This window comes from Monodelphis domestica, chromosome 1 (genome assembly GCF_027887165.1).
Source record: "Monodelphis domestica isolate mMonDom1 chromosome 1, mMonDom1.pri, whole genome shotgun sequence".
Taxonomy (NCBI): domain Eukaryota; kingdom Metazoa; phylum Chordata; class Mammalia; order Didelphimorphia; family Didelphidae; genus Monodelphis; species Monodelphis domestica.
In genome coordinates, this window is record NC_077227.1 from 434558405 (window position 1) to 434571538 (window position 13134).

Below are 13134 nucleotides of genomic sequence, written 5' to 3' on the forward strand. Positions count from 1 at the left end.
AAATTATACATGATTTCAGCAGAGAATTTCTAGATAATTTCTAAATAGCCCAAAGCAACTTCAGGCCAATTTAATTTTTCAAATCCTAATATAATTTAGCATATTAGAACATAATTATATAATTGAATAAGCAGTTTCAGAAAATTTCTTAGTATATATTTATTCTGGTATGTGATACTGTTGTGGGGTGTTTGAGGTGAACCCCCAGGGTTCAGGAAGGATACCTTTTGCAAAAATGCAAGACTCCAAAACTTAACTTAAAAATAAAAAGAGAAATGTATTAATTCAGAAAGTAATGTTGAATCTGGCTAGGAAGATAGTATAGGTGGAACAGCAACATGAAAGACTGTTCCCATAATCCATCATTTCTGGGGATTATATACTTTTTACAACAGTGGGGACATGATGTTGTGTCATGGTGTGGACATGATTCTAGAGTGGTAAACATTCAGGCATTTAGTGAGGCATTTGGTCATCTGACCAGGGTCTGCTTGAAGACCCACATATTTTAGGGGCAGATGGATGCCTGAAATACAACCCCATGGTATCAAGGTGTAGCCTGGAGGTGCATATCTATATCCATCTCAAATCTAAAGGATGATCCAAAGATGATAATAATCTCATAGTCTTATAGAAGTTATCAGATGTTCTTGAGTTAGGAGTCACACGGAGAGAAGGGAGCAAAGGAATTGCTGCTTACATTTTGCCTGGTTTTGGGGGTTTCAATGCCCATGCCAATACTACATTGTTTCCCTGACTATAGGAGAACATTCTCCTATTCTTGATTTTAGGCTTTAATTCTAATTTTTTATTGATATTAATAAATTAGTATATTGATATCTTATATAACTTACATTTTTAAAACATGTTCCCCTCTTCTTCCTATAGAGCTATACCTTCAAATAAATGTAAGGTGGGCTTCTCTAGGTATATCCAGTTCTAACATAGGCATGCCAATTTGCCTGTGCCTGGAGCCCACTGTGTATTTTCTATCCCATGCATGAAGGTATCTTCCTTTGATTGTCTGTCTTTAAAACTGGCAAAACTGTACCATTTGACCTTCATAACAAATAAAAAAGGAAGCATGTTTCTTTTCCTACTTACCTCTCTTTTACCCTAGCTAGGAGAAATGAATCCAATGGTTGTTTCTATTCTATATTGTTTGTCCTTCTCAGTTTCCAGGACTGAAGGTAATTCTAACTGACTGGAGTTTGAGCCATAACCTTAAAGCCAGGATTGCAGGCGGGGTGGAACAATCAGCCAACCTTGGCATGTTAGCCCTCAGAAGCCAGGATGCACTAGAGCCCAGTCTTTTGAATTTGGAACTGGGACTATGAGAACTGAGCAAAACTATAAACCTAAAAATCCCCCCTCCCCTCCCCTGTGTCAAAGATGGTGCAAGGTGGCCAGAGGACTATGCATCCCATGTTTTGGAGGAGTACTTTTTTTTAAATTTGTGATTATAGCTTTTGAAATAAATCTTTGTGTAAAAGCTAATCTGTCTGTTAGTGCCTCTATGGAAAGAGGGTACAATAGACCTATACCCCCTGCAATTGAGGGAACACTATTGGTGGAGGCTGGAGTTATTCCCCAAACTCCCTTAGGGGTACCAGAGAACCCTGAGGGTAATATATAACCTAATATACCTGGCCTTCAATCAGGAGGAGCCTGGGAAGTCTATTACATAAATAATAAAAGACAAGGACACCTAATCAACTAACAAAAAAATCTGCTTTAAATGTACAATTTCACATCCATAGTCCCCCACTCTGCAAAGAAAGGGAGAGAGGTGTAGAACTTAGAATTTAAATCAGTACCTAGCACAAACCAAACACTATCCATTCTCAGGAGACAAGATGGGCACAAAGAGACAAATCTCTTGTTACAGTTTCAGTTACACTTGGAAGCAAAGACTAACACAAGAAAATAAGACAAGACAGTGTTAAGTTAGAAATTTCATGAGGTAGAATGTAAGTATTGTTCTTCAGGAATATAAATTACTGATGAATTGCAAATCTGAATTACTTGAGGGAATTTTTGTTACTTGAGCTCCTTTGCCCACACTATAGATCTAGACCCTCAAAAGGTGCTACAAAGTAGCATTTAATCTCTCAGCCTCAGGTTCCTTATCTTTAAAATATAGTTGATGATACCTCTATTATCTACCTCACAGAGCTGTTGTAAGAAGCAACCCAATTAACGAACCTAAAGGATTTTGCAAACCTAAAAACTATAAATGTAAGTTTTTGTTGTGGTGGTAGTTGTAGAGCAAGAGAAGGCAGAAATCAGTGTGGTTTGGAGTAATAAAGGAATGAATGAATGAAAAAGTATTTATTAAGTGTTTACTATAAAGCACAGTGCTAAGTAGCAGAGATAGAAACACAAAAGTAACACAGTCCCTGGCACATTGATCTTCCAAGAACAAGACATTCCTTCCCCATCTCTTAGCTTCAGGCATTATCTCTGGCTTTCTCCCACATCTGGAACACGTTCCTTCCTTATTTCTGCTTTATTTGCTTCCTCTGAATCCCAAATAAAATTCCACCTTTTTAAAAAAGTTTAATTTTTAACATTCTTTTCTTTTTACATTTTGAGTTCCGAATTCTCTCCTTCCTTCCCTGCCCCTTTCCCAACCATTGAGAAGGCAAGCAATATGATATCAATTATACATGTGAAATCAAACAAAATGTTTCTACATTGACCAGATTTTTATTGTGGTTGTTTTTTGTTGTTATCATTATTGTTGCTGATGCTGTTATTATCATTATAGTTGTTACTGTTATCTTTGTTATCCTTATTGTTATAATTATCAGTTATCACTGTCAGTTATCATTTTCATTATTGTCGATATTGTTATCATCATTGTCATTTTTATTATTGTCATTATTGTTATTGTTGTCATCATTTTTATCATCATTGTTGTCCTTATCATTATTGTCTTTGTTATTATTCTTTATTGTCATTGTTATTATTAGGTTTTGGTGTGTCAGTGTCATGACAGAGGCAATGGAGGACAGTAGAAACATTAGCTTGGAGTTTATATTTCTAAATCCTTTTGGTCTCTACCACTTGGTATATTTTTCTTGTTAATTTAAGTTGCGTTTAAATTTAAATTGTGTTTTCTGGAGAAATCATGCTAAGCAGCAAACCTACCCCAACCTATCTTACCTTAGAAGCCTAATTTCTTTAACAAATAAAAGTGGGTTTTACCAGTTATGAACATTTATTCATGAAAAGGGAGAGAGATTTCGGTCTTATTAATTTAGGTAAGATTTGGTCCTAGATTTCAGGCTAGGATGGTCTCCTCCACACTGGTTGCCACTTGCTAAGCACCAGTCCAGGAAGCCAGTCTGTTTAATTGCAGAAGTTAAAATAAAAAGCCAGATTTTTTTAAAAGCAAGAAAAAAGTGAGAGAATTATATTTCATTTTGTACTCAGAGTTCATCACTTTTCTCTCTAGAGATTTTGGCAAGTTTTTATTATTAGTCCTTTGAAACTGTCATGGATCATTGTATTGATCTGAGTAGCCAAGTCTTTCATAGTTCATCATCATTACAACATTGCTATTACTGTTCTGGCTCTTCTCACTTTACTTTGTATCAGTTCATATAAGTCTTACCATGTTTTTCTGAAACCGCTTACCCTGTTATTTTTTATAGCACATTAGTACTCTATCACAATCATGTGCTACAACTCATCTAGCCATTCCCTAATTGATGAACATTCTTTCTGTTTCCTCCTCTTTACTCCCATGGAAAGAATCCCTATAAATATAGAATTCCACCTTTTACAGGAAGCCTTCCCTTACTTAATAGTCTCCTATTTATCTTGTATATAACTTATATTGTATATATTTGTTTCCATGTTGTCTCCCCATTAGATTGTAAGCTTCTTGAGGGCAAGGACTGATTTTGGCCTCTTTTGTATCTCCAAATACTTAGCACAGTGCTCTACACATTGTAGGCACTTAATAATTGTTTTCTGATTAATTGATCTCAAGGAGCTCATACTAATGTGGGAGGAAAGATAAATCATATAACAAAATAGCTGCAAATCATATGGAAAGGTACAATGGTCCTTAGGCTACAGTGGCAAAACAGATAGTAATCTTTTTTACTGTTAATTTCCACTGATAAAATTATATTAGTTTCTGATATTGAGCCATTTGATATATTTCAAAAGTTCAATGGCAAGAACTTTTTTTTTCTGAAAACTTCAGTAGCTGTGGTTGCAGCACCCACAAAAAGTTGCCAAGTCATATCTTCCCAAGGATAAGTACTTGCTGGAATGGTGTCTTTTGTGCTAAGCTGGAAGCAAGACCAGTGAGGGGTATTGCCACTCCCAGGGCTTTTCAGCTTACCTGCCAGGTGGTGGAAGTTAATCAACTGTTGACATTGATAATGGTAATTACTTCTCTCAGTGATGTTTTGAGTCCCAGAGCTGGAAGCAGGGCTGGTGCTCTGGGAGACCCAAAAGGACTATTCCCTATTTTAAAAATTAGTTTTCTTTATAATCCTATGTATTTTATTTTATGCATTTAAACACACTATTCTGAGAAGGGGTCAAAAGCTTCACTAGGCTGCCTATGAGGTCTATAACATTAAAGAAAAAGTTAAGAGCTGTTGACCTAAAGATACTACTAGTACCTATAGAAACTGATTTCATGGTCTTAACTATTCAGTATGGACAAGAAGCTTGCCTCTGTAAGAATAAGAAATGAGTTTTGTATTCAATAAGAAGAAATACCCTTTCACTTTTGTTTACAGTTCCTTTCATCTATGTAGATAGTATTAAATTCCCAGATAATAATAGTAGTGCCTTAAGATTTGCAAAGCACTTTATATCTGTCATTTCGTTTGGGCCTCACTACAGCCTTGTAAGATTATTTGTTTTATTGTTATTCTCATTTTGTAGATGAGGAAACTGAGACCCAGAGAAATAGAAACTAATCTCCCCAGAGTCACAAAGCTAGGGGATTCCAAGTTCAAACTTAAGTTCTTTCTGAACTTGAATACTTTCTGATCTCTTTGAACTCAACTTTCTGATTCCAAGTCTAGCTCCATCTACCCACTACCTAGCTGCTTCCAGACCAAAAAGAGAGGTGTTAATTCAAGTTAATAGTCTTGTTAAGCTTTAAATGAGTGCTAGGCATTGGTGATTCAAAGACCAAAAGGAAACATCCCCATTCCTTAAGAAGCCTATATTCTACTGGGGGAGTAAGCACACAGTTGAGTAAATACAAAGTATATGCAAAGTAAGAACCTATGCAAGTGGGAGTTCACACATAACAAAGGGTGTTATATTCTGACTGTTAAGATCTTGGGTTTGAATTTCATCTGAGCAATTTACCACTTTTGTGACTTTGGATAGGACCCCTAACCATTCTAGACATGTTTCCCCATCTGTCTAAAGTGAGAGTGTTATACTGTATGAGTGACCTGGATGGTCTTTACTAGCACTACATCTGTGATTCCAAATTGTTGTTTTTAACCTCCCCACCCCACCCCACCACCACTTCAGTTTCCTTGTAAAATTAAGAGGAATATGGCATCCTGTCCATTTTAGTTCTTAATCTGTGACTTTGTAAGTCAAATTAACAAGTATTTAAGTGACTACTATGTGCCAGGAACTGTGCTAAGAGCTAGAGATACCAAAAAAAAATGGCAAAAAAAAGTTACTGCTTTAAAGGAACTCAAAATCTGGTTTTTATAATGCAAAGTAATTTCTTTAACATTTTTTTTTCAAGGGGCAGCTGGGTAGCTCAGTGGATTGAGAGCCAGAGACAGAAAGTTTGGGTTTCAAATTTGACCTCAAACACTTCCCAGATATGTGACCCTGGGCAAGTCACATAACCCCTATTGCCTAGCCCTTACCACTCTTCTGCCTTAGAACCAATACACAGTATTGATTCCAAGATGGAAGGTAAGGGTTTAAAAAATAATAATTTCAGTCAACAAAGGCCTGCCTTCCCTCTCTCCCCCACCTCCATTAAGAACAAAAGAAAAAGAAAAGCCCTGTTGCCAACATGTATAATTAGTCAAAACTAATTTCTTCATTGGCTATATTTTTTTAAATGTCTCATTCTGCACTTTAAATTCTAAAGTTCTCTATCAAGTTCTCTATCAAGAGGTGGATAGCATTATTCTGGAATCATGATTGGCAATTACTAATATTATGTATATTTTGTATATAATGTTCTTGCAAGGGTTTTTCATACTATTGTTAGGTGAATTTTAATTATTATCTTTAGGGATTTTTATTTCTGTCAGAGTATAATTATAAGTATGTTATTCTGTAACTGTAAATATCTGTATTTAATATGTGACTTGCATTTTGCAAGATGTTTTGCTTGCTTTCTTTTTACTTCACTCTGTCTCTAGCAAAGAATTATAGAATAAATTAAATTCAAATTTTATTAGACTGCATCCGGACTTCAATCTGCTGCCTGACACCAGCTTGGCCCTGACAGCTTTAGCTAATTATAATAACTGGCCATTACCACATTATTATTAATATTATCAATAATAGTTATAACAGCTTGGTTCATGCACACTTTAGAATACTTATAACAGTTCAATATATCAGCTTTAGCTATATCAATAGCAGCTTAAGTTTGATTATATTAGTTAATTAATAATAGTTTGGTTATCAATACACCAGCTATTATTTACTTTTTGCAGTTAGCTTTATTTACTTATTACACTAATCAGAATGCCTACATTTTTCAAAGTTGTTTGTCTTTACAATAGTGTTATCATATACATTGTTTTCCTGGTTCTGTTCACTCTTTATCAATTCATATTATTCTTCCCATGTTGCTCTTAAATTTCCTGTCATCATTTCTTTTAGCACAACAGTATTCCATCATATTTATATACTGTAACTTGTTCATCCATTCCTCAATGGGTGGGCCCCCCTCAGATTGCCATTCTTTGGAACTCCAAAAAGAGCTAAAATATTTTTTGTATATTCTTTAGAAGGTATTTTTGTTTGTTTGCTTTTCTTTCAAACTAATCCCTCTCCTTGATATGATTTGGGCTTTTGGTTTTAAAAGATTCCTGTATTACAAAGATGAATAATTTCCTCAGGGAGAGGTAGTATCTCTGGTATGGAGGGCTTGTTGTGCCCTCTTAGGGCAGCTCTCCAGCCTCTGACCCTCACCTGACACCCAGCTCTCACTTGTGGCTCCTCGAAGCTGCTAGCATGTGGCAGCGGCCACACCCCAGGCAACCGCTTCGACAGGCTGGCTAAACCTTGTGAGGGTAGCCATCAGGTCATCGACCCCTGGTGAACCAGGGCTTTGCTCACCCAGCATGTGAAGACTGCTTCGAAGAAACCAACAAGAAGGTTCAACGGCTGAGATGGCGACGCAGCAAAGCACTGTGGAGTGCTCAGGGCATGTTGGAGCACAAAGGACAACAAGGCCATCCAATGCAGCTGAGGAAATCTCCAGGTGTAACAACTTTTCGTGCCACTGGACCCAGGCTTCCAATGCCGAGAGAGTGAGACTGTCTCTGTGCACCGACTTTTCCACTTAAATCTCATTCATGCACAAGTGTCTTTGTGCACACTCATCTATACACCATAGATGAAAGCGCACAAAGACAATCATCATCCTCGGTTACCAAGAGACTACCATTACTACCACTACTACTACTAATATATGTATAACCCAGTGAAATTGCTCGTCAACTCTGGGCGGGGGGAGGAAAGAAGGGAGGAAGACAACAAGAATCATTTAACCATGGGGAAAAATTAAGTAGACCATATTTTTAAAAAATAAAGGGAAAAAAACCTAATCCCTCCTTTAATCTACCTTCTTTCTAAATCTTTCTTCTTCTATATCCTTGTTGAGGAAAATGTATATCTCTACCCAACTGTCTATATATATGTTCTTTCCTCCTTTGACTAGTTCAGATGGGAGTGAGGTTCTAGGGACACTATTCCAAGGCTCTTGGGTTTGGCATTCTGAAATACTTTCTGAGTTCTGAGGAGAGATGGTGATTTGGGGGTTAGGACTTTAGAGATGAGGAGTTAGAATTTGAATGAAGGATAAGCAGCATTTAGATAGGAATTATAGAACCATAGGATGTAGAGTTGGAAAGGCCTTATAGTTTAATGCAATCCCCTTTACATGAATAAATTGAGGACCAGAGAGGTTGTTATATTGTTCAGTCATATGGGAAGAATAAAACCCCAGAATTCTTGATTTCAAATCTAGTGTTCTTTTCATCTCACAGGAGGAGTAAAATTTATAGGGAGAAAAGGATAAGGGCCCAATCCCTGATCTAGCTTGTACTGGAATATATAAGATTTTGAGTTAATTTATGAGACCTTTTGGTCCAATCTATTTTATATTTGAGGCAACTGAGGCCTAGTGTGTAAATTATTTGCTTAGATTAAAATTGACATCCTCTAACTCTATACCAGGGATCTTAAAGCCTCTTTGGAATTATACTTTGTTATTCAGAGACACTAGCCTCCTCCATCTCATGACTACATTATTTTTCCACTGGCTGTCCCATTTGCCTGTAATACTCTCCCCTCCTCACTTCAACTTCCTGGCTTCCCTGGTCTCAGTTCAAATCCTACCTTCAGCTAGAAGCCTTTCCAGGTATTCTCTCTTTTCCCATGCCAATACTTACTCTGGCAGTACCTTCCCTTTGAGATTACCCTCCATTTACACTATACATATATATTATGTATATAGTTGTTTGCATGTTTTCTCCCTCATTAAAACGTGAGCTCCTTCTCAGACAAAAATGATAAAAGTAGACCATAAGCTCTGGGACACTTTAAGAACAAGTGGAGCCCTGAAAATCTCCAATTCAACAGGTCAATAAGCACATAAGAAGCACTTACATGTATCAGGCACTGCCCTAAACTCTGGGGATACAAAGTAAAAAAAAGAGCCTGTCCTCAAGAAACTCATATTTGTATGGTAACATGCTAACAACTAAGTACAAACAAGATATATACAGAGTAAATCAGAGATAATTTCAGAGAGAAGATACTTTACATTGGAAGGATCTGGAAAAACTTCTTGAAGAAGGTGGGATTTTAGCTGAGTCTTTAAGTATGCTAGGAGTCAAAGGTGAGGGGGGAGAGAATTCCAAGCATGGGGGGGGGGGCAGTCAGTGAAAATATACAGGAGAGGGAGTGTTTTGTTGGAGGAACAGGCAGGTCAGTGTCTCTACCAGAATTTCTTTAATCAGTCATTTTTTTAAAAATCATAAGCTTAACATCAACAAAAATCAGAAAGATTGTTTATGAAACAGTAAATCTCAATTGCAAATTTTTCTTTAAAAAGTATATATTAAATTCAACAGGTCGGTACCAATATTGCCCAGCTTTTGTCTCCCCCTCCGAATTTCCTTCTGTGCATTAAAAAAAAAGTATCCTTGATATCCTTTTCTTATTGCAGCTCTATCCTACCCACCCACTTCTCCCAACTCTCCTCCTCTCCCAAATCAAAATCCCTCTCTAGGGATATACTAAAGCAGTCATTTGCAATGCAATTTGTAAAATAGTTGTTCTTTGGGACCCCTCTAAAACAGACAGACAAAAAAAACTTCCGTACAGTAATTGACTCATTGACTCTACCACAAAACCTGGAAGCGTCCATGGGCTGCTGAGACCCCGTGGTAAGGGAAACGAGAGTTATGGTGGTAGCAAGGACCCTTTAGGTCCCCCTTTTAAAACATGGATTGCCCTTTAAGCTGGGAAAGCGCACTAGATATGAACACGAAGTCAGAAGGCTCCAGGGGCGGACCGAGTTGAGCCTAAAGTCGATTAGATGACTGAGGTGGGCTCGGAGACAATACTGATTTCCGTCCTTCGAGAAAGCAGCAAAGAGAAAAGACCCCTGTCCCACGTCTGGCAGCCCAGCCGCGCCTGCCATCTTTTGTCCCACGGTTGCTGCGCAAACGCAAAGCCTCGTCCTCAGGTGTATCCTACCGCGGGGAGCGGGTGTAGAATTGAAGATCATTGAGCTGAAGGGGAGGGGAAAAACAGAGGGAAATTGCGCAGGCGCAGTGTCTCTCTCTCAGGTGTCTGTAGAGACTCCCAGACGCGATGGGGGGAGGGGAGAACAGTTGGGCTTGGCTGGGGGAGGGGATAGCAGGCTCTATTCCCTTCCCCCGCTCCCCTGAGAGACCTCTGGAGAGCTGAATCTGGTGTTGCCTGTGAAATTAGAGGGACACGAGTCTTGATTACTTCAGAATTTTTTTTCTTTTAATACTCTGATTCGGAAGGACCGTGGGACCTAGTCAGTGACTGTCCCCCCCTCCCCCGCCCTCTCGATAAATGAAAGTTTGAGGCAGAGGCATCCAGAGCTATCTTCAAGACAGGAAATTCTATTTGAGGATGGGTTTGGGATGCCAGGATGGGGGGGGGGATGGGGGGGAGGAGTCTATAAAGGGGTCAGTTGGTACCGAACAGTAACTACTTTGGAATCCCCCACTCCCTCCCTATCATATTTTTATTGCCCACTTCTACAATTCTGCTTTTGGCTCTAGAACCTTTTGAGGTTTTAGCCTTGCTAGAACGGCATTGTACGGGCTATCTTAGGGATTAGCTGTTCCCCTGTAATTAGTTTCCCCCTGGAAGCTTTCCACGTTTACCCAACTTATTCCAGATTTAGATCTCTCCTCTTCATTTCTTTGGAAGGGACATTAAACATGGACCAATTCCCTCTTAGCTCTTTTGTCGTTTTATAGAGGAAGTAGCTAAGTTAGTCGAGAGACTGACTTGCTCACAGAGTTCGCAAAACCGAGAGAACTCCAGTTTCTGGCTACCAGCCCAAGTATCTTTCCACTGCACCTGCCTATACAATACAGTTCCATTTGATATCCCTTATGTTTCCTGTGGTCGGAAATAAGGACCAAATTCGTTTTCTTTCCCAAGAATTAGCTGCTCTAAGTTTCCAGTTGGTGCTGGATCTAGGAAAAAGTTCCTTCTGTTTTAGGATCTACCTCTATGGACCCCGGTGGCTCAGTGGGGATCTCAAAGCATTGTGTAAAGTCACTAGGGGGGCACATAGCTGGCCTAGAGAAGGCTTGCATTCAGTGAAAGCCTGAATATGATTGTAGGAAGGCTGCCTCAACACCAGCACACTTACAGGCTGAGCTCAGGGTCGGTAAGAACCCTGGATTTTTCGGGGTGACCACAGGCCTTTCTAGGACTTGTCTTTCCCTCCAGTTCAGCTAGTCTTCTTTCCTGGAGCTGCACCACCCCTGGTTCAGGGTTTCCAGGGCTCCGGGGGATACAAACAGGAGGAGGAGGAGAGAGGGAGGGTGGAGGAGTGAGCTCAGCCTCCCTCCTTTGCCAGTAGGGGGAGGAGGAGGGGTCAGGGATCGAGTCGCCAGCCCAGCCTGCCAGCCAGTCCCGCACTCTGCTAGGACGCAGCGCCGCGGCTGGATCGATCGGAAGAGCCTCTTGCCCTTGCCTCCATCATCCAGCCTTTCCCAGGCCAACTTCCAACATGACGGACACCTTGCCGCCCCCGACCCGCAAACCCTTAGACGAGGAGGGAGAATGCTATTTCCGAAAGGTGGGCTGCTCTGAGATTCGGGATAGAGGAGCAGAGGTGTGGGGAAAACGGCGAACCTGGGATGGGGTGGAGGGGAGTTGTAACTACTTTAGGTGAGTTGGGCTCTTACTTGGGCTCTGGTGGTGCCACGTCCCAGGCAGGTGCAGCGCGTACCACTCCCAGGAAAGCCTCGGCGCCCCCTACTTCAGGCCCCCAAAGCTGCTCAGCGCCCTTTAATCTCCCGGGTCATGGTGAGGAAATGGACTATGGAGATTTAGCCTGTCTGAAGTGGGAGGTTTGCTTGTTTTGTTTTTGTTTTTTTTTCTGGAGAGGAGTCCCTTCCTTTTTCTCCCTTTGCTTTCCACTCTCTTTCTGGCCTTCATTGGAGACATGTGGACCCCATGTCGTGAGGTCGTGAGGAATAGGGATGGGCTGCAGCAGGAACTTTTTCTGAAGTTTAAACCCCATATTGAAGGAACTGTTTAAGCAGAGGAGTCGATGTGAGAACGATGAAATGGGGTGATTCTGGAGGCAACTTGATAGAGCACTGAGATTTGAGGAGTTGGCGAGATTTTAGTTGCTAAGGCCTGGACAATAGTGGTGGTTTAGGGTTTAAAGAAGGGAGCAGCTCTTCCAATGGGTCAAGTTACCTGTAGTATTCTAACCTTGGAAGCTCATTGTTGATTTCTCACACCACCAGTTTCAACAGGTGTCTCTTATAAGTTATATAAGTTCAGATGGAAACAGCAGTATACTGTACTTTCCCAAGCCCTGAAAAAGTGAGTCGACAAAGGATAAATTAATATGAAATTTTCATTTGACATTTGTATTAAAATTTTATTTTCCTCAGTAGGTATTTGAAACAGTTATTGTGATCAGATAATGTATTCCTTGTAAAGGGGTGGGGGTGGGGAATAGACCATGGTCTCAAATATACTATTGCATATAGCATATAAAATAACTTTTCTCCAAAGTTAGTGGTGAAATGCCAATTTGCAATGCATTTTATACTTGTTTGAAAATTATTTATTATTTTTATTTATAAAACCCTAGTAAAGCAATTTGTTTTAGTACTTCTCACTTTGGGATATGCTTTTGGGAGTTGGTAAAATGGATTTAAGACAGATTTAAGTTAGGGGAAACCACTGTGTAATTTGTGGCAAGTAATTTAACCTATCAAGGCTTCAATTTCCCTAAATGCAGAATGAGAAGCCTAGCCCAGATGATTTCTAAGAACCATTCCAGCTCTGAAATGGAATCATTCTATTATTATGTGAAAATACAGCATTAAGGAAACTCAGAACTCTGGGGGACTTTGAACCCATGTATCAAATGGGATAGGGAGAGGACTGTCAGGTTTCAATGTGTGTGTTAAAGGCAGCAACTCTTCTCCATCTCTACAATTTATATGAATACTTCTTTCATTTGCCTTTCAGTAGTTGTGCACAAGTAATCATTCATGCAGAGGGCTATGGAATGAACCAGAACTACCAATTGTGTTTTCTGGAGAAATATAAGTCAATTATGAATTAAACAAAGTTTTGCCAACTACACCATTAGTATTTATTTTGTACTTAGAGGGTGCATGGTACTTCCAGTCAACT

At 39.5% G+C, this 13134-nt stretch overlaps 1 protein-coding gene across 2 annotated transcripts in view; it reads left to right on the forward strand.

Moving 5' to 3' along the window:
• Nucleotides 1-13134, forward strand: part of RHPN2 (rhophilin Rho GTPase binding protein 2) — a 113871-nt gene that overhangs the window by 18184 nt on the left and 82553 nt on the right. The window contains exon 1 of one of the 2 annotated variants that reach the window (XM_007474775.3): nt 10392-11551. The exons of the other annotated variant lie outside the window; for it this stretch is intronic. Coding sequence (XP_007474837.1) covers nt 11483-11551 — 69 coding nt within the window. The 5' untranslated portion in view covers nt 10392-11482. Of the gene's footprint in view, nt 1-10391; nt 11552-13134 lie in introns of those variants that run through there. 2 annotated transcript variants of the gene reach the window in all.